General features: G+C 34.5%; 1 protein-coding gene and 1 long non-coding RNA gene across 2 annotated transcripts; both read right to left on the bottom strand.

Moving 5' to 3' along the window:
* Window positions 1–4464: 4464 nt before the first annotated feature.
* Window positions 4465–11070, bottom strand: LOC145598225 (heat shock 70 kDa protein 17-like). The gene is made up of 14 exons (XM_081654558.1): window positions 10180–11070; window positions 9619–9851; window positions 8960–9119; window positions 8637–8882; window positions 8394–8530; window positions 7903–8245; window positions 7652–7813; window positions 6833–6907; window positions 6642–6742; window positions 6494–6563; window positions 6269–6325; window positions 6108–6169; window positions 5219–5291; window positions 4465–5110 (listed from the first exon to the last, which is right to left on the bottom strand). Exons 1-14 carry the CDS (start codon window positions 10927–10929, stop codon window positions 4904–4906), a joined length of 2676 nt encoding a protein of 891 aa, XP_081510684.1. The 5' UTR covers window positions 10930–11070; the 3' UTR covers window positions 4465–4903.
* A 3066-nt stretch (window positions 11071–14136) lies between these two features.
* On the bottom strand, window positions 14137–15227 carry LOC145598976 (uncharacterized). The gene is made up of 2 exons (XR_014103666.1): window positions 15024–15227; window positions 14137–14807 (listed from the first exon to the last, which is right to left on the bottom strand). It is a non-coding gene; the product is annotated as an uncharacterized LOC145598976 (long non-coding RNA).
* Between the last annotated feature and the right edge of the window lie 665 nt (window positions 15228–15892).

The raw sequence follows: 15892 nt of genomic DNA, 5'->3' as shown, positions 1-15892 counted from the left end.
AAGAAAGTTGAATTTTTCTTACTTTGCTTGTATGAGTATATATTTATATTGTATGCATACAATTATTGGTACAATCCCGATGGTTGATAATTGCAATTAATCATTCAATCTATCACTAAACTAATTGGAGTTTATTATTATATAAATATTTTATATTAATCAATCTACTTGAATTAATTGTAGACATAATCATTCATGTATAAGAAAATAAATACTCCATACTTATAGACCTATTTGACATTAACAAATTGAAAAGATTGGCATGGTTCAATTGATCTAATTGTTATAAAAATGGCCATAACTCAAAAGACAACTATAACACTAACAATATCTAAAAATAATACGGAGTAATGATTAATTATACCCACAATGAACATTTACTCATTTTGATGCCTACTACTATGTACATTCTTAGACTTACAATCCATTTGGATTTATTAGTACATAATAGGTCATGTCAAACATTTAATAATTTTGTATGAATATGTACAGCCTATATAGCCTCATTCTCGTGAAAGAGTGATCATGAACACATTTAGTTATTTGACCATGTATGCAATACTATCCCAACAAACTTTTAAAGTTTCAATCCATTGGGGGTTAAGGTCATGTCGGACATTCAACAAGTCTTCATAAATTGATAAACACGTACAATCTATATAGGTTTGATCTCACACACGAAAAGAGCGATCTAGAACAAGTTTAAATTCGGCACATAAGGCAAGACAATCACGTATGCATGAGTTATTCATAAACACATACGAAATTCCAAATACATAAAGAGAGGGAAAAAGAACGTATATTTGTCCAGGTTGGTTTCCTAAATTAATATTGATATATCCAAAGTATATAAGTATATTCTATCACGAAAGCTTCCTACTCGTCAGTTTGAGTGAATATTCAATAGAGAAGCAAGAGCACTCATACTTTTGATTGAAATTTGTGAATTTTGATTATTGTTTGCTGCTGTCTAGCTGTACTCATTATTTCAACAAATGACCACATATTCTTGATTATTTATTGATTATAGAAGATAAAACAAATCAATTAAACCTTATATTAAAAATTGAATTAAATTAAAGGAGGATTATTAGTAGCTTTCTATGAATAGCATGCTAATTTCCTCAAAAAAAAATAATAATAAAAAAAAGGCTAGCTAATGGGCCAGATGATTGAGATAATGATGGCATGCACTTTAATTAACCTCATCAATCTAATTAGATAATCATGCTTATTTGAGTTGTTTCCAATAATGACATGATTACTTTATTGTCATATAAAAGATCTTTGTCACAAAAATAATAGTGTTAGGTGGATTAACTACTAGGGAGTGGAGTATATTTGCTAATTTAAAGTCTTTATTTAATTTGGTGAATACCATCCTAATTGAAATGTTGAGTCTTAGGAGTAATTATAATACTGTATGAACGATGTGATTCCAGCTTAAATTCCTTCACTGTCGCAATCAAGAGACAACCTCATAATAGAATTAATCTGGCAGGTATGAGAAATTATAATGCCACCAATAATACACATTTTCCCCGTTTTAAAAAAATTGCACCGCATTTATTTTCGTGCTTGTTAATGTACAACTTTTACTATGAATATCTTTATTCGCTTGATACCAGACCTGTTTGCTAATTGAATAATTGTTTTTGTTAGTGATTGAAATAACAATTTGAGTTAGATTTTTATGTCTTTTTATTTACAAAGATTATGGATGATTTGTAAAATTAGTTGTTCATCATCTTGTTTATTAGCTGTTTGGAACACTACATATGAACTTGCGTAGTCTTAAAGGCTAAATGATGAAAAATAAGTGAAAAAATTACTCCAACTAAAATTTTTCATTTGCCTATTACTCTCTTACTAAGCACTGCTATAAATTACTTGGTACAACCCCTCTTTTTGAGCCCCTCCCACCTCCCATCTTTCTCTCACACCCATTAGTCATTACCATCATACCACCAAAATATAAAGTTTTGTAAAATCACGGCATACACCAAATTAAGATTATCTTTTATTGTTGATACTATCAAATTGTTGACAATTTATTAGTTTCAACTATTACAAGCATATGAAGTATCTATAATATTGCACAAAATATAAGTTATGGAGTATAAAATACAATAAAGTAACATCGGGTTAGGAGTTTGCATCACAAGAATGGTTTTATTAAGAGACAAAGACTCAGCTCGAATGGACCCACAACTTACCAATAATTAATAATCACAACGTGTATGTGTGTGAGTCATCCATCCGAGGAAAACATCACAATTAAGACATTACTTAATCAATGTATCAAGGTTTTAAACATGCTTATGTTTTCATTGATTCATTCTCTTGGCCTCTAAAATCTGTGGTTGTCCAACGCCCCAATTGACTATCATGCAAATTAGATTGAAACATCTTCTAAGAGCAAGGATTGCATGAAAAGTCTGCTTATTTTAATAAATTCTGCCTTAGATTGTTGCCTACTTCCTAACCAACCCTTTTTTTTGTCAATAACTAATAGTAGTGTCCGAATGAATTGCTAATGCCAAGTTTCTAACCAAAAAACAGATTTTCTTTTAATTTCCTCAAATAATTAGACAAGAAATATGCTCATCAACTAATTGTGCAGGATTTACTATGACATGAAATTTATTCAAAATTTGGTTAGGAATACAAGTATCTATATAAGGGTTGTCATACTGTGACATAATAACGCACACATTTTTCCTTATAAGCTTACATAATATTTTCTTCTAATCAATCAATTATTCATCAATGGCTTCGTTAGTGTTGTTAGCAAAACCTCTTATGGCATATCACCAGGACAAGAAGAACAACTTGATGACGGGGGTTTTGGAGGATGCTGAGGAGAAAGATATTTATAGCAGCGGCCGCCTTGATACAAAGGATAGTGATGATCACATTCCATTCTATATGAAAATGAAGGGAAATAGGTACAGTTCAACTTTCCTAGACCAAGAGCTTACTACTATTCATGCCTAGCTGAAATGTTTGCTTGGGCATTGATGTCGTCTTAAGCTTGGAAACACAATCATATACAAGTATAAATCTGTATGTACAACGTACGGGCATCTTGTTATTTAGCTTATTGGTCTTGGAAGCGCGCCCATTTTCTATGTGGCGTCATGAAATTTGTAACGAGTACACTTATAATGTCAATTCATATTTATGTCTGTCAACTTCCAAGCAGCTAAGATAGGTTGATTATGCAATTATCACACATGTATCATGTATGATCAATGATGTTACATGTTAGGCAAAGTAAAGGTCCTTTTACGTTATTCCGTATTAAAATATAACAATCTCTTCCTCTATACGATCGATTTCCCTCTCTCAATCTCTTAGCTAGAAGGCCTAAAAATAGACTAATCCTTATTTCATGAACGATTTCAAAAAATGGTCGTGCTTGAATCTCGTAAAAGTACTAAGTGGAAACTGGAGAAAATAGAAAGGAGAAGGCATTTTATGCAAGAACACTGTTATGGATAATCATCGGATAAAAACATGAGTATTGTACAGGTAATTAAGAGATAATATTAAGGTGGACCAAACTAGCTAGCGAAGAGAAGCCATGAAAAGCACGCATACAAATACATGTACAGGAAAGTGGTACGATCGAGTAACTGTTTAATTTGAATCGACAATATAATGCACTATATATAATATGATATGATGTGAGTACTGTACTAGTGTACTGTACTGCTCAAATAAAAGAGCTGAGTTAACCTAGTAAGTCCGTCACTACTTTTCAGCAAAGGACTATTGACTATTTTACATCTATCTGGTTAGCATATGTTTTACAGGACAATTACAAGCAATGTGCATGCACAACACAGCTAGCTAGCTTCATCATTTCAGGGCTCTTAATACTTGTACTGTGTCAAATTAAACTGATTATGGAAAATTGCTATAATTATGATAACGACTTTTTCCGGTATCATCATATGATAAAGGAAAAACATAAGGTGTTAGTACTCGTGTACCATATGTAAGACTTTAATTCCATTTTTTAACAAAAATATGTACCAAGGAACAAGCAATACAGGACACCTTCTGAAAGGCGTGCAGAAGAGAGATCTCTGCGAGAATGCAATATGCATGGATGGAGGCTTAGCTTAATTCTAAGGTTATTACCCTATATAATACTGGCATAACAGTATGACACATTCATGAGTTACAATTTCATGTTGAGCAAGGTTGTATATAAGGAAGCTTTATTAAATACACACTCATTGTGGTACACAACATTGAAACAAATTGTTTGTTCTTGACAAACAGCATGATGGAGTGATGGGATCTTGGGAAGATTATAAGAAAAGAGCAGCGCATTAATGTCGTGTATTGAATTGCAGACACATTATCAAACAACACTTCTGGTTGCCAATTGAACCTAGCGAAGATCAATGATTGTAAATAGTAATGAAGAATTTAAGAAAACAATGGAGCAGCTTGTTCAGTGAGCGGTATAGAGATAAGTGTTGAAGAATAAGAAAACACAAGCAAGACAACATTATTTATTCAGTACATGTAATAGATTTTGTAAGAAGAGAATTTTTTGCTATAATTATGGTAAAAATGTTACTACTTGTTCCAACAAGACAGCACAACATAAGGTGTTAGTACAAGTAATCCGTAACTGCTATTTTCTAACAAAATTTCGTATCTCAGACCAATTAAAAAGAGGTCGAACTGGCTCAGGAACCTATGGCTCAAGCTAACATATACTTTACTCGAGGAAAGGTCTATGCCAACTAGTCTCTGAGCAGATAAATGAGTTAAGGAATGTGTCCTTGAGAAAGAACTTTGTTCCAATAAGTAAAGCCTTCGGCAGGAGAAGTAATTTGTAACCATGAATTGTATGGTTTTATCATTGGGGAAGCATACCATCTCACAGTTCATCATGAGATCCAGACTCTGGGTCAACATTATCAGTTGCTGAGCCATCAGAAGTTTCTGGAGTTTCCTTGGTAGAGCTCTCCTCACTGGTGCCAGAAGTAGAGTTCGAATCTTTCTCCGCTTTCTCAGTGTTAGTGTCATTCTTAGCAGGCTTCTCTACTTTGGGCCTTGGTTTTGGGATTCTATTCACCCTAGTTACCTAGATTCAAAATTTGCTGTCATTCATAAGACTCTTGAACCAGAAATCAGGTTTGTGATACACACACATAATGTCACCATTTAGGCATTAATGAAAGATCAGACATACCTCAGCCTGAAGATCAGCTAACTTGTCAAACACTTCATCGGAAGTAAATACAGGCTCACTTGTAGCAGAAGCCCTGTCGAAATACAAACATTAGAATTTGCAGATCAAACAAAAAAATGCCAGTCATTGTACTTTATCAAAACAATATATTCATGGTTTCATGGGTAAATTAGATAAAGCAATAAGTTAGAAAAACCATCTTTAATTTGCTATGTGCAATCTAGATTTCAATTAACAAGAAACATACATAAATGAGACTAATCACACATCAGATCCTGCAATATAATAGTTGACAGGACAAGCACCAAAGACACTAATGACTGCATTTAATAAATTCTAAATTCGGCTTAAACTCACAAACTATTGACCAAATATGACAATCCAAAACGGTCTTCCTGCCTTTTTTCAAAGAAAGCAAGAGTTTCATGGGAACAAGCAACAAAGACATTACACATTGGACTGGATCTTCAAATTCACTAATATTTGTAGCATAGTAAGATAAAATAGCACAACCTACAAAAATCTTTGTTTTTTTCCCAAAAATAAAAGTGTTTGAAGAAGACAAGCAACAAAGACACTATAGATTGGACCAAATCTCCAAATTCAGTTTTGAAAAATCTTAATATGATCAGATAAGAAACTCCGAAAGTTTTCCGAAAAATCTGTCAACCTTCAAAATAGCACACATTTTGCAAATTAATCCTTGAAATGTAGAATGAAAAAAATAGAGTAAAATGTTACTTCTTATACTCTGTTAGTAAGGGGGATAGTTATTCTAAAGCATAAATATAAGGATTATTAAAAAAGATTGCATGAAAAATGCTATCGATAAAAAAATACTAAGTTTATATAATAAATACACTAAGCAACTTGCAGTGATACTACTTACTTCTCCTGTTCAGCCTGCTTCTGATCTAACCACTTCCTGAACTTCTCAGCTTGATTCAAAACCTGAAAACCCAGTGACAATCAACAAAAGTTAATTGCAAGATAATGCAGCAAATTAATCCAACTAGAACAGGCCAAAGGCTCCCAGATTCAGATGTTAACCTCATCAATTTTTTCTTTTGGGATCCAGGATTTGCTGATCTCCCAGCCACGTACAATCTGCAATTATGCAAAAACTAAGTATGAACATTTTTTAGGCCAGATTTTAAAAAAAAACCTTGCTATACTGATATAGGCACATTCAAGCTAATTGCGAATTTCCGTATAATCATTGCTATACACAAAAGAATGCAATCATAATTGATAACTGTAAGCCACATTACATACCTCTGCTAACTCAGTTAGATACTTTCTAGCTTGTTCAATTGCTTTTGGACGAGCAGTCAATTCATCCATTCTAAAGTGAAGCAGACACCAGTAAGATATCATTTGTTAGCTATAAGAAATTCAATTTTGATCAAGGTGCCAAACCAACCTGAAAAATATGGGGTCACCAATAGCTTTTAACATCTTCAGACGTTCTTCAAATTCTCCAGCAGTAGCATCTTCTCCATCCATATAAAGCCAGTCTTGGATCTGAAAACACCAAAAAGTTTGTCTTATATTTTTTAATTAAATATCATAGAAAAATCATGAAGTGGAAGGATTTGCTGGGTAAAGTCTTGCCTCCTCAAGCTTTGCAATGAACGATTGTCGCTCTTCATTAGTTGAAACTTTTTCAACTTCTCCAGATGATTCCATCTATTAAAGACCAAACAACGGGAAGTATATAATTAGGCAATTATTAGATTGACTACATACATTACGCCAAAGGAAGAAAAAAAAAATGCTAGACTGCAAACTTCTCCATATACCCAGATAGAGTTGTTATACATCAACAAAGTTACAGTTGATGTCATAGCAAACTAAAGGCATACACACATATCCTGGGGATATAAAGACTCACTAATTTATCAATTCACGAGAGAATGGATAAAGTATTCGAACATAAATTTTTTAAAAAAAAATTAACAAATTACACTTGTTATGCCCATTTATATGGATTATTCAAGTAACTTTTAGCTTTTAGCTTTGAAAGAATGTGGGAATCAGCTGTATGTGTCAAAAGTACAGTGATCTTCTACCAATAGTACAGCCAAATTGAGGGAAACCCAGAGGTTAGTGTTTGAAACTTCCCGGATGTAAATATCAAGCAGAAGGACCAACAAAAAACAGAATACACTTAAACCATAGTACTGCTGGAGAAGATGCTGCAAATCTATTGATGATTTAACCAAGGCAGACCATGTTCAAAACAGAAGCAAGTACACCATAAATTACCAGGATTTTATAGCTCATAACGCACCTACGTGTCTATATTATGTTAGCTAAATTACTTATATGATCTAATTAGAACCAGCACTGCAAACACGTTAAGTAATTGCTGACAAAACCTTTATTTTCAGCATCATGTAAGAGATCAAATCCAAAAAGAAAGGCAAAAACCTTTTCCCTGGTTGAATAAATGTATCCTTCCAAGTTATTTTTTGACTCTGCTGTCCTCCTTCGCTCTGCATCTTTCTGGTTAAGTGCTGCCAGCTTCTGCTTCGCATCAGCCAGGGATTTTTCAGAAAATGACATTGCAGGTCCAATTGTCTTCTCAGCTACCTGTGTGTAAGCAAGACATTTAAATCAATTGATTTCATCAATACAAAAAGGATTTATATTCCGACAGTGATAATTATATCAGCATTTACCTTCAAGGTCACTCTGAAGGTTCGCTTCTTTAATTTCTTTTCAATAACCTCTTTGGTATTCTCTTCTGTAGCACCAGAGTTAGAGGAATTATTCGTGCTGCCATCATTCTGCAAATTGTCATTACCTTCTTCAGCAGAATCCCCACTTGCAGTTTCAGTTGATGAGTTCAAAGTTATGTTTGCTGAAGTGGAGTTATCCACAGTCAGATTCTTTTTAGGAACTTCTACCCACTCAGTTATCTCAATAACAGCCTCAGCACGATCTAAGGTTAACACCCCACTTCTACTTAAAGAGAAATGTAGGTTTGCCTTGATCGGAGCAGAGAGATTTCTAGATGCATATCTGAAACAGAATAAAACAGGAGGAAAAGTTCAGGTCTAAACACAAAACTCCTCAAGTTTGGATAAAATTTAAGAAAAGTTATATTGCAGTAAATGGAAAGTGATAGATACTCAAATCAACATATGCTACATAAATCACAAATACATACCTCTCAGTGGCATTGGCCAATCCAGAGACTGTATACTGAGCAAATATGGGAGAGGAAACACCGGGTGGCATTAAGTCTTTGCTCTCATAAGATAAAGCCACTTCAAAGTCTTTCTTATGAATTATTGATCGAAACATCTGCAATAAAGTAACCAAGGATGAAAAACAACACAATAAATCTATAATTGAGAACATTGTCTGTTCACTAGTATTCCCAATAAGTTCGTCAGACAAGATGTATTACCTTACTAGGGACCTTCTTCATGCGGGGTACAAGGATTTGCTTTGTACTTTCATCTTTCACAAGATCAATACCATCCAATTCCATCACATAACCATATGTAGCACCATCAATCATTCCTAATTTTCTATTCAATTTTATTCCATCACTTAAATTTGCTGCATGTAATGCAGCACCAAGAACTATAGCTTCATCAGCATCCAAATGTTTGTCTAGCTGTTTCCTACCAAGGAATTCTTGAAGCTTAGCCTGTGACATTTTAAACCTTAGATCAGCTGGTGGAAAGATATATTTCCATTAAGGGAGCAACTAGAAAGATTATTTACCTGCAACTTTGGAACTCGAGTGGCACCTCCAATTAATTCTACGGCAGATACCTCATCAGCTCGCAAGCCTGAATTCTGAAGGACTTCCTTTAGTGGGATGAGAGCTTTGGCCCACAAATCTTCACAAAGCTCTTCAAACTTCTCACGGGTTATAGAACTCCTACAATAATTTGAAGTAAAAAAAGGGGTAACTCTTTAGCAACTATTCAGCTGTTTAATTTTATTGTGTTGCAACTGTACTTAAGATGTTTTTATTTTTTATTTTGATTTTATCTTTTCTAGTAAAACTATACACCAGACTGAATGTATTAAATATATATATACTGAACTCCGAATTAACATCAACTATGTATGCACATTGCAGTAATTGTCCTTCAAAAAAAAAAAAAAAAAAAAGAATGCATCTCATACTTTGTACAAACACCTATACTAATTCGCCTCATGGGAAAAGGGACAAGATTAACCCTCCTATTTCCTACTTTCGGATTAGCCCCTTTATAAAGTTTTACACAGTTTGAACAATCAGACAAAGAGTACACATTAAAAATCTACCACAGTCAATTGCAGTCTAAAAAATGCTTAAAATGCAAGTTTTAAAACAGGTTTCCAAAGCTTGCAGAAATCAAATTTAGTAACTCTGAATTGAGCAATCCACAAACCTGAAGTCGCGATCATCATGAATAGACTCAACCGATATTGGAGCCACTGTATTGGCGCTCAAAATTTCTTTAGTACGCTTGACTTGCTTCTTCAATTTTGCCATTGCTTTAGGAAACTTCCTTACATCAACCCCATTTCCAAGCTGCTTATTGAATTCATCAGCAAAGTACTCCACCAATCTCAATTCCATATGTTGACCGCCAAGTTCAGCATTCCAAACCACATCATTAACCTACACCAATTATAATAAATTGTATAAAGAACACTAACACACAATAGAATGGCCAACAACAGGTTGACATGAAAATACAGCAATCAATTTTTCAAATTCATAATATATCTCCTAAATCCTATATTTTGCAGCACCAATATAACATTCATCATCCCTTCACCTTCCTATAAGTTAAAGTTCTTGATCAAATATACAAAAAGCTACTCCCTCCGCCTCTAAATGTTCTTCGCGTTACTTCGTGTTTTGATGGTGATTGTCTCACATAAAAGTAAGAACTTTTAGAGACGGAAGGAGTAAAAATTAATAAAATCCGAGGACAAAAGAATACCTGAAATTGGTTTGCAGAAAGAGTCTTGCCATAATCCTTAGTATCATAAGCAGAGAAATAAACAAGAGCAGCATAAGTAGAAGTGGCACCCATATCATAAAACACAACATATTTGGAATCATTCGCAAACTTCTTATCAATTCCATACTGCAATGCAGCTCCAGAATGTTCATTAATCAACGACAACACATTAACACCAGCCAATTGAGCAGCTTGAATCACCGCCTTTCTTTCCGATTGCCCAAAATACGGCGGCACACTAATCACCGCATCTTTCACAGCAACTTTGGAATGAAACTCAGCTAAATCCAACGCATAACTCAAAATCATGGCCAACATTTCTTCCAATGAATAAATCTGGCCATCATCAACCTTAATCGCCGCAACACCTCTAGAATCTTCGACAATTTGGTAGGGCAAGTAGAAAGAATCGATCTTTTGCTTGGAAAAGGAGTAGGGTTTTGCGATTAGGTCACGAATTTGGGCGTAAACTTTGTCGGGATAACGAGCGATCAAAGCGGAGGATTCTTCACCGATCAAACGAATTCCGGATTGAAAAGAGACTAAATTTGGGGATTTACGCTTGGACATTTCGTTGATTGCGATTGAAATCGGAGGTTGGCCTGGTTTTAGATTTACGACAGCAACTTTGAGCCATTCTGAACCCAGATCTATGCTTAACACTGCTGATTCTGATTTTAATGGGATTATTGCGAATATACACAGAATTAACCCTAATCGTAACAACATTGCAGCAGCTTTCCAAAGATCAAATCTTTACTTACCCAGAATTTGATATTTTTGAAGAAGATGATGAGTGAAGTTCGAAGAAATCTCTGGAGAGTTTTAAGAGGGTTTTTTTTGTGAAGTACAGTATTGTTGGTTTGTTGGGAGTGAAAAGAGCAAGGTCATAGGAACCAATGAAGGTAATACACGTGGAGTGAGTTACACTTGGCAGATTTTGAGTTGGCTTGTGCGTTGTTAATTCTGTTACTCTGTTTTTTTTTTAATTCTACGGAGTATAAGTGAGATGAGAAGAGTCGTGAGACTATACGACATACGTGATGTTTATGATTACTGTAATACTCGTAGATTTATACTACTAGATGGGCACATGTGGCTCCAGCAGGCTGATTGGGCTGTTTATTGTTAAGGGCCTTTGGACAAGATCACTACCCTTGAGGCCTTGACACATGTAGTTTGGTTAAGCTGTTATCCTTGAAGCCCATATCATAAGTGACTCTGTGTCATATAGTGTTCTATACTTTTATCTCATGTTAAGCTCGCATATATTGAGGTTGTATTGGCCCAAACAATGTCACATGGTGATTCTCCAAAGGCTAGCCTGAGCCCATGTGTATATTGCGTCAAGCAGCATCGTATCATGTCAAGTCGTGATGTGTCTTACCATGCATTTTACCATAATTCATAATGTAGCTCAATTATGGTCCATGATCTAACGTACTTAGGGTCTGTTCTCATACGATTATTTTCAGTTCAGTTAGTCAACTCTAATAAGTTCAGTTCAGCTCAATTCAGTCAATGAGAACAGACCCTTAGTTAGATTTCATGTCTACCTCGTACTATGCCACATATGTGTTGGTCGTGCTATCTTCGTAATTTAATTGGTACTCCGTTGATCCCATTCTACCAGAAAAATTTCCTCATTCAAACAAACTTCACTGCGAGTATTTTATTATTCTTCTTTATTCAATTAAACTCCATTATTTTATTTTTTTATTCACTACCAATCAATCTTCAATCAACCAAATTAAACCTCACTATTTTCCTATATTGCTCACCTATCTTTGACACACAAAACATTTGATGATTAAGATTTGTATTCAAAAACAGAATGATTAACCATAATGATTATAAAAATAATTTTACCAAAAATCTGGGAATGCAAAAACAGGTGGAGTAAGATAAGGAGTATGAAAAGATATTAAGGAAACCAAAAATGGGTAAAGAAAGGTGGCCATGTGAGTGGTACCTAAAAGATGGAAATTTAGTTAAAGGGATGCGTTGAATGCGCTCGACACTCGCTAGTCCCCACAAAAAGGTGCCTATATATTTTCAATTCACGGGTTCCGGTTGCCTTCAATTCATCTATTCCACATAAAACACGTTATGAGTGTCAAAGGACACTATCATTGAGGCACCTCTATTTTGTCAACTTCACCTCATTGCACTACCCTTCCCCGGTCCCATCGGCCATTTTACGTACCTCTTTACTATGACGATTCCATTAATCATCATACATCGGTAAACACGTATTACATATATGTGGCTTAGTCATTTTACTTGTTTGTTTGTGATAGATAATGATATAGAAAGATAATTTGTTTGTAATTTGTAAATTAAAAGATAGATAAATGATGCGTCATATTGAGTATTATGTACCATGTACATTGAAAATGTATTATGAACATCATAATTTAAGCGGAAATGTATATGCTTATATACTATTTATACTTTGTATATGTCTTTTACATATGTCCTTGTTGTACATAAACATGGAAGACTTCAAGTGGTCCTACTATCCTAGATAAATAGGAGCCTTAAAAAACTTGTCTACTAGCTAGCTAACTACTTTGTAAATTTCTCGATATACCTAGTTCTCAGCCAAAGAGATCTTTACTTTGATGTGCAGTTGACAAAAAATAAAATTAGAATATTAATATACAATAGTGTACATTGCACATTGAGCCAAAGAGAAGTAGTTTATTAGTATTACATATCATTGGACATTGAGAAAAATTGATTGATTTATACAATAGTGTACTCCATTCGTATATAATATCCAATAATTGATTATTTGTGAATGATCTCAAATGAAAATTTATAGCGGATGAAACGTCTACTTAATTGCCTAATTGGCGCAATAGGCAAATGTGTTAGTACAATAGGGACTAGTTGATAAGTTTGTGGAGGAAATTTGTCACACGAATGTCTGTTTGGTTAAAACTGCAAGCAATGAATCGTGAATAATGACAGTTTGTCTTGGCATATATATATTGGTTTAATCGCCTGCCCAATTTCTCCCACAAAAACGAAGATTGAGCTGGGGTATATATTGCTCAAGGCTTTTGGCATTTTGTACATTTAATTTTGGCAGCCAATATAATGTCCTTGATGGCTCTGCTCTGAATCTACAATTGGCGATAACCCTATTAACATAAACCTCATTGATTGTCATAGCCTCATGTCCATTTTCTTTTTGAGAGGCTTTTAGTTCGTGCAGTTTTTTCATTATTTAAGGATGTTATTTCTCAAACATCTATCTACTGACATACTATATACTCCAAGACGGATAATGTAGTATGTGTATATTATATGGTAGTGTTGCCCCAAGAGTCTATACATCCGACTCACTGTAAATCAATTTCTTTAGTTGGTACGTGTAAATGTAATTTAAACAACTCAGTATATGTTTGTGTGGATATGAGGGTGATTTGAACCATTGGATACTAAAACGTTGCCTAAAAATACATGGGAATGTGCCACTATCCACTTGATTAAAAAGGCAAAAAACATGCGGCCCCTCTCGTAAACATTTGTTTACTTATGTTGCTCTTAAGGAATAGCTAAAGGACAAACATTTTGCGTAGCACCAAACCACAGCACTAAGGTCAATTATTATAAACACCATGAATGTGCTCTTACATAGGAAAAAGAGAACAATTTTGACAAATTTAACGAAGATCAAAGCATAAAAAGCTTCCATCACTAAAACTCACACAGCTTGCATATGCACTAAGCTGCCAACATACTGTTTATTATTCAAAAGAAGCCACCTAAAATTCTGCGTTGCCCTGCTTTTTGATTTTTGTTTTTTTAACTCTTAAAATTCGCGTTTTTGGTCAACAAATTAGCCGTGCCACACGGGAGAGACTTATATTTTTTTTTAGGAGCGTTTATTTAATAAAAATACTCGGTTTAATATTAGCTAGATAATTATTATGTTACTAAATATTGTATATTCATTCTCATAAGAGTTTCAATGTACAAGATCAGATATATATGTGTATTACGGAGTATTAAATTAATACAATAAGAAGTGAAAGGGTAGGTATACAAGTTCACCCTTGGGCCTTAAGGAAGTTCCATGTTCATGAAAGGGCGCCGCCGTTGATGGGCAAACTTTGAAGATATACATAGCTTCCATGGAAAACTTTAGTAATAGTTATGTAGCTCAGGAGGGATAGACAAGAGGTGGGATGATGAGTTGGAAGGTAATGTTAAACCCTAGTTACCTAAAATACCGAATCTGTGTTCATTGAAGAACACCTTGGTTCGGCTAGAAACTAGGGTTAACAAGATCTGACCAGGCCTTACAAGGTCAAGAAAAGGTCTTACAAGGTCAAGAAAAAGAGAATAAAAAAGATAGAAAATATATTAAAGCTCAGGTAGGATAGCACCGAATAAAAGGCTAAGACTTGATAACTAATGATAGTGATGAGAAGCTTCTTCTTCCTTCACTACTACCATGATGCGTTGTTGTTGTTGTTGTCATCGTCGTCGTTGAGTTTATTGTTGAGAGATCGACCGTGTTCCGGAGCTCTTGTACACCTTGATGATGTCCATGGCCACAGTGGTTTAGGGCAGCAAAGGAGGACCTATGCATGCTATCGATCAACAAAGAAAATGTTAATAATCAGTGGGAAATCATTTAATAAAGCATGTATGAATCAGACCACACATATTTGACATATATATACATGAAGTTTAGATTTATGTAAGTTAATGATGCATGAAAGGTAGAATAATACTACTAGTAACAAATTAATCATCAAATGGTAGAATAAAGATTAATGATAGCATAGTAGTAGAAGTATAATTACCTCATATTATAAACCATTGATTGGGTTGAAGATATATGGAAGAGTACTACTTTTCTCCTCTTTGAATCGGATATGATACTACATACGTTAAATGGGGCCCCTTTAATTTGGGGTTGTATAACTAGAGAAGAACGAGGTTGAGTGAGGAGAGAGAAAGGAGGTCTGTAAGAATATTATAGGATGAGAAGCTTGAATTGAGAGTGAGACTTATATATATGGGGTTTATGGGGACAAGGATAGTAGCCCACACATGGTGAGCACTATTATTCACTTATTTTAATTATTTCCCTTTGTTTTGGTTCACTATTTAACTTATTTATTTTAGTGTGGAGTACTTTTATAATTTTAAGAAGGATATTTAAAAACATTCATGTTTGACTAAAGTAATAAGGAGAGCCAGTCAATTTTTAATGTTAATTGCCTATAATTCACACTTTTTGAGGAACTTTTGAGGTTTCGGGGTCTGGTGGTAAAAAGTGTTGAGACCATAGGGCCGGGGATATATCTCACGGTCATATAATGTCGTTTGAAACCGTATATGATTATTATATGTTATCATAAACGTCCGTGGTATGCTTGAGTTTACAAAATCGGTGCAAGTTTCGAACGGGTAAAATGAACGTTTAAGGGCATATTGGATGGTTCCACCGACCCAATTGGACACTCGGAGGGTATTAAGGACCATGGTAAGCTTCTCAACAATTTTTATTTCCGGGCGAAAAAAGGTCAAAAAATTACAATATTGAAGACTATAATCCACGCTTTTTTATTAGGAAATTTGGAGGTTTTGGGGTCTGGTGGTGAAAAGTGTTGAGACCTTAGGGAATATATCTCGGTGTCATATAATGTCGTTTGAAACCATATATGAT

This window comes from Chenopodium album, chromosome 20 (assembly GCF_948465745.1).
Source record: "Chenopodium album chromosome 20, dcCheAlbu1.1, whole genome shotgun sequence".
Taxonomy (NCBI): Eukaryota; Viridiplantae; Streptophyta; class Magnoliopsida; order Caryophyllales; family Amaranthaceae; genus Chenopodium; species Chenopodium album.
The sequence above is the reverse complement of the archived record's forward strand: the minus strand, read 5'-3'. Positions and strand labels throughout refer to the sequence as shown.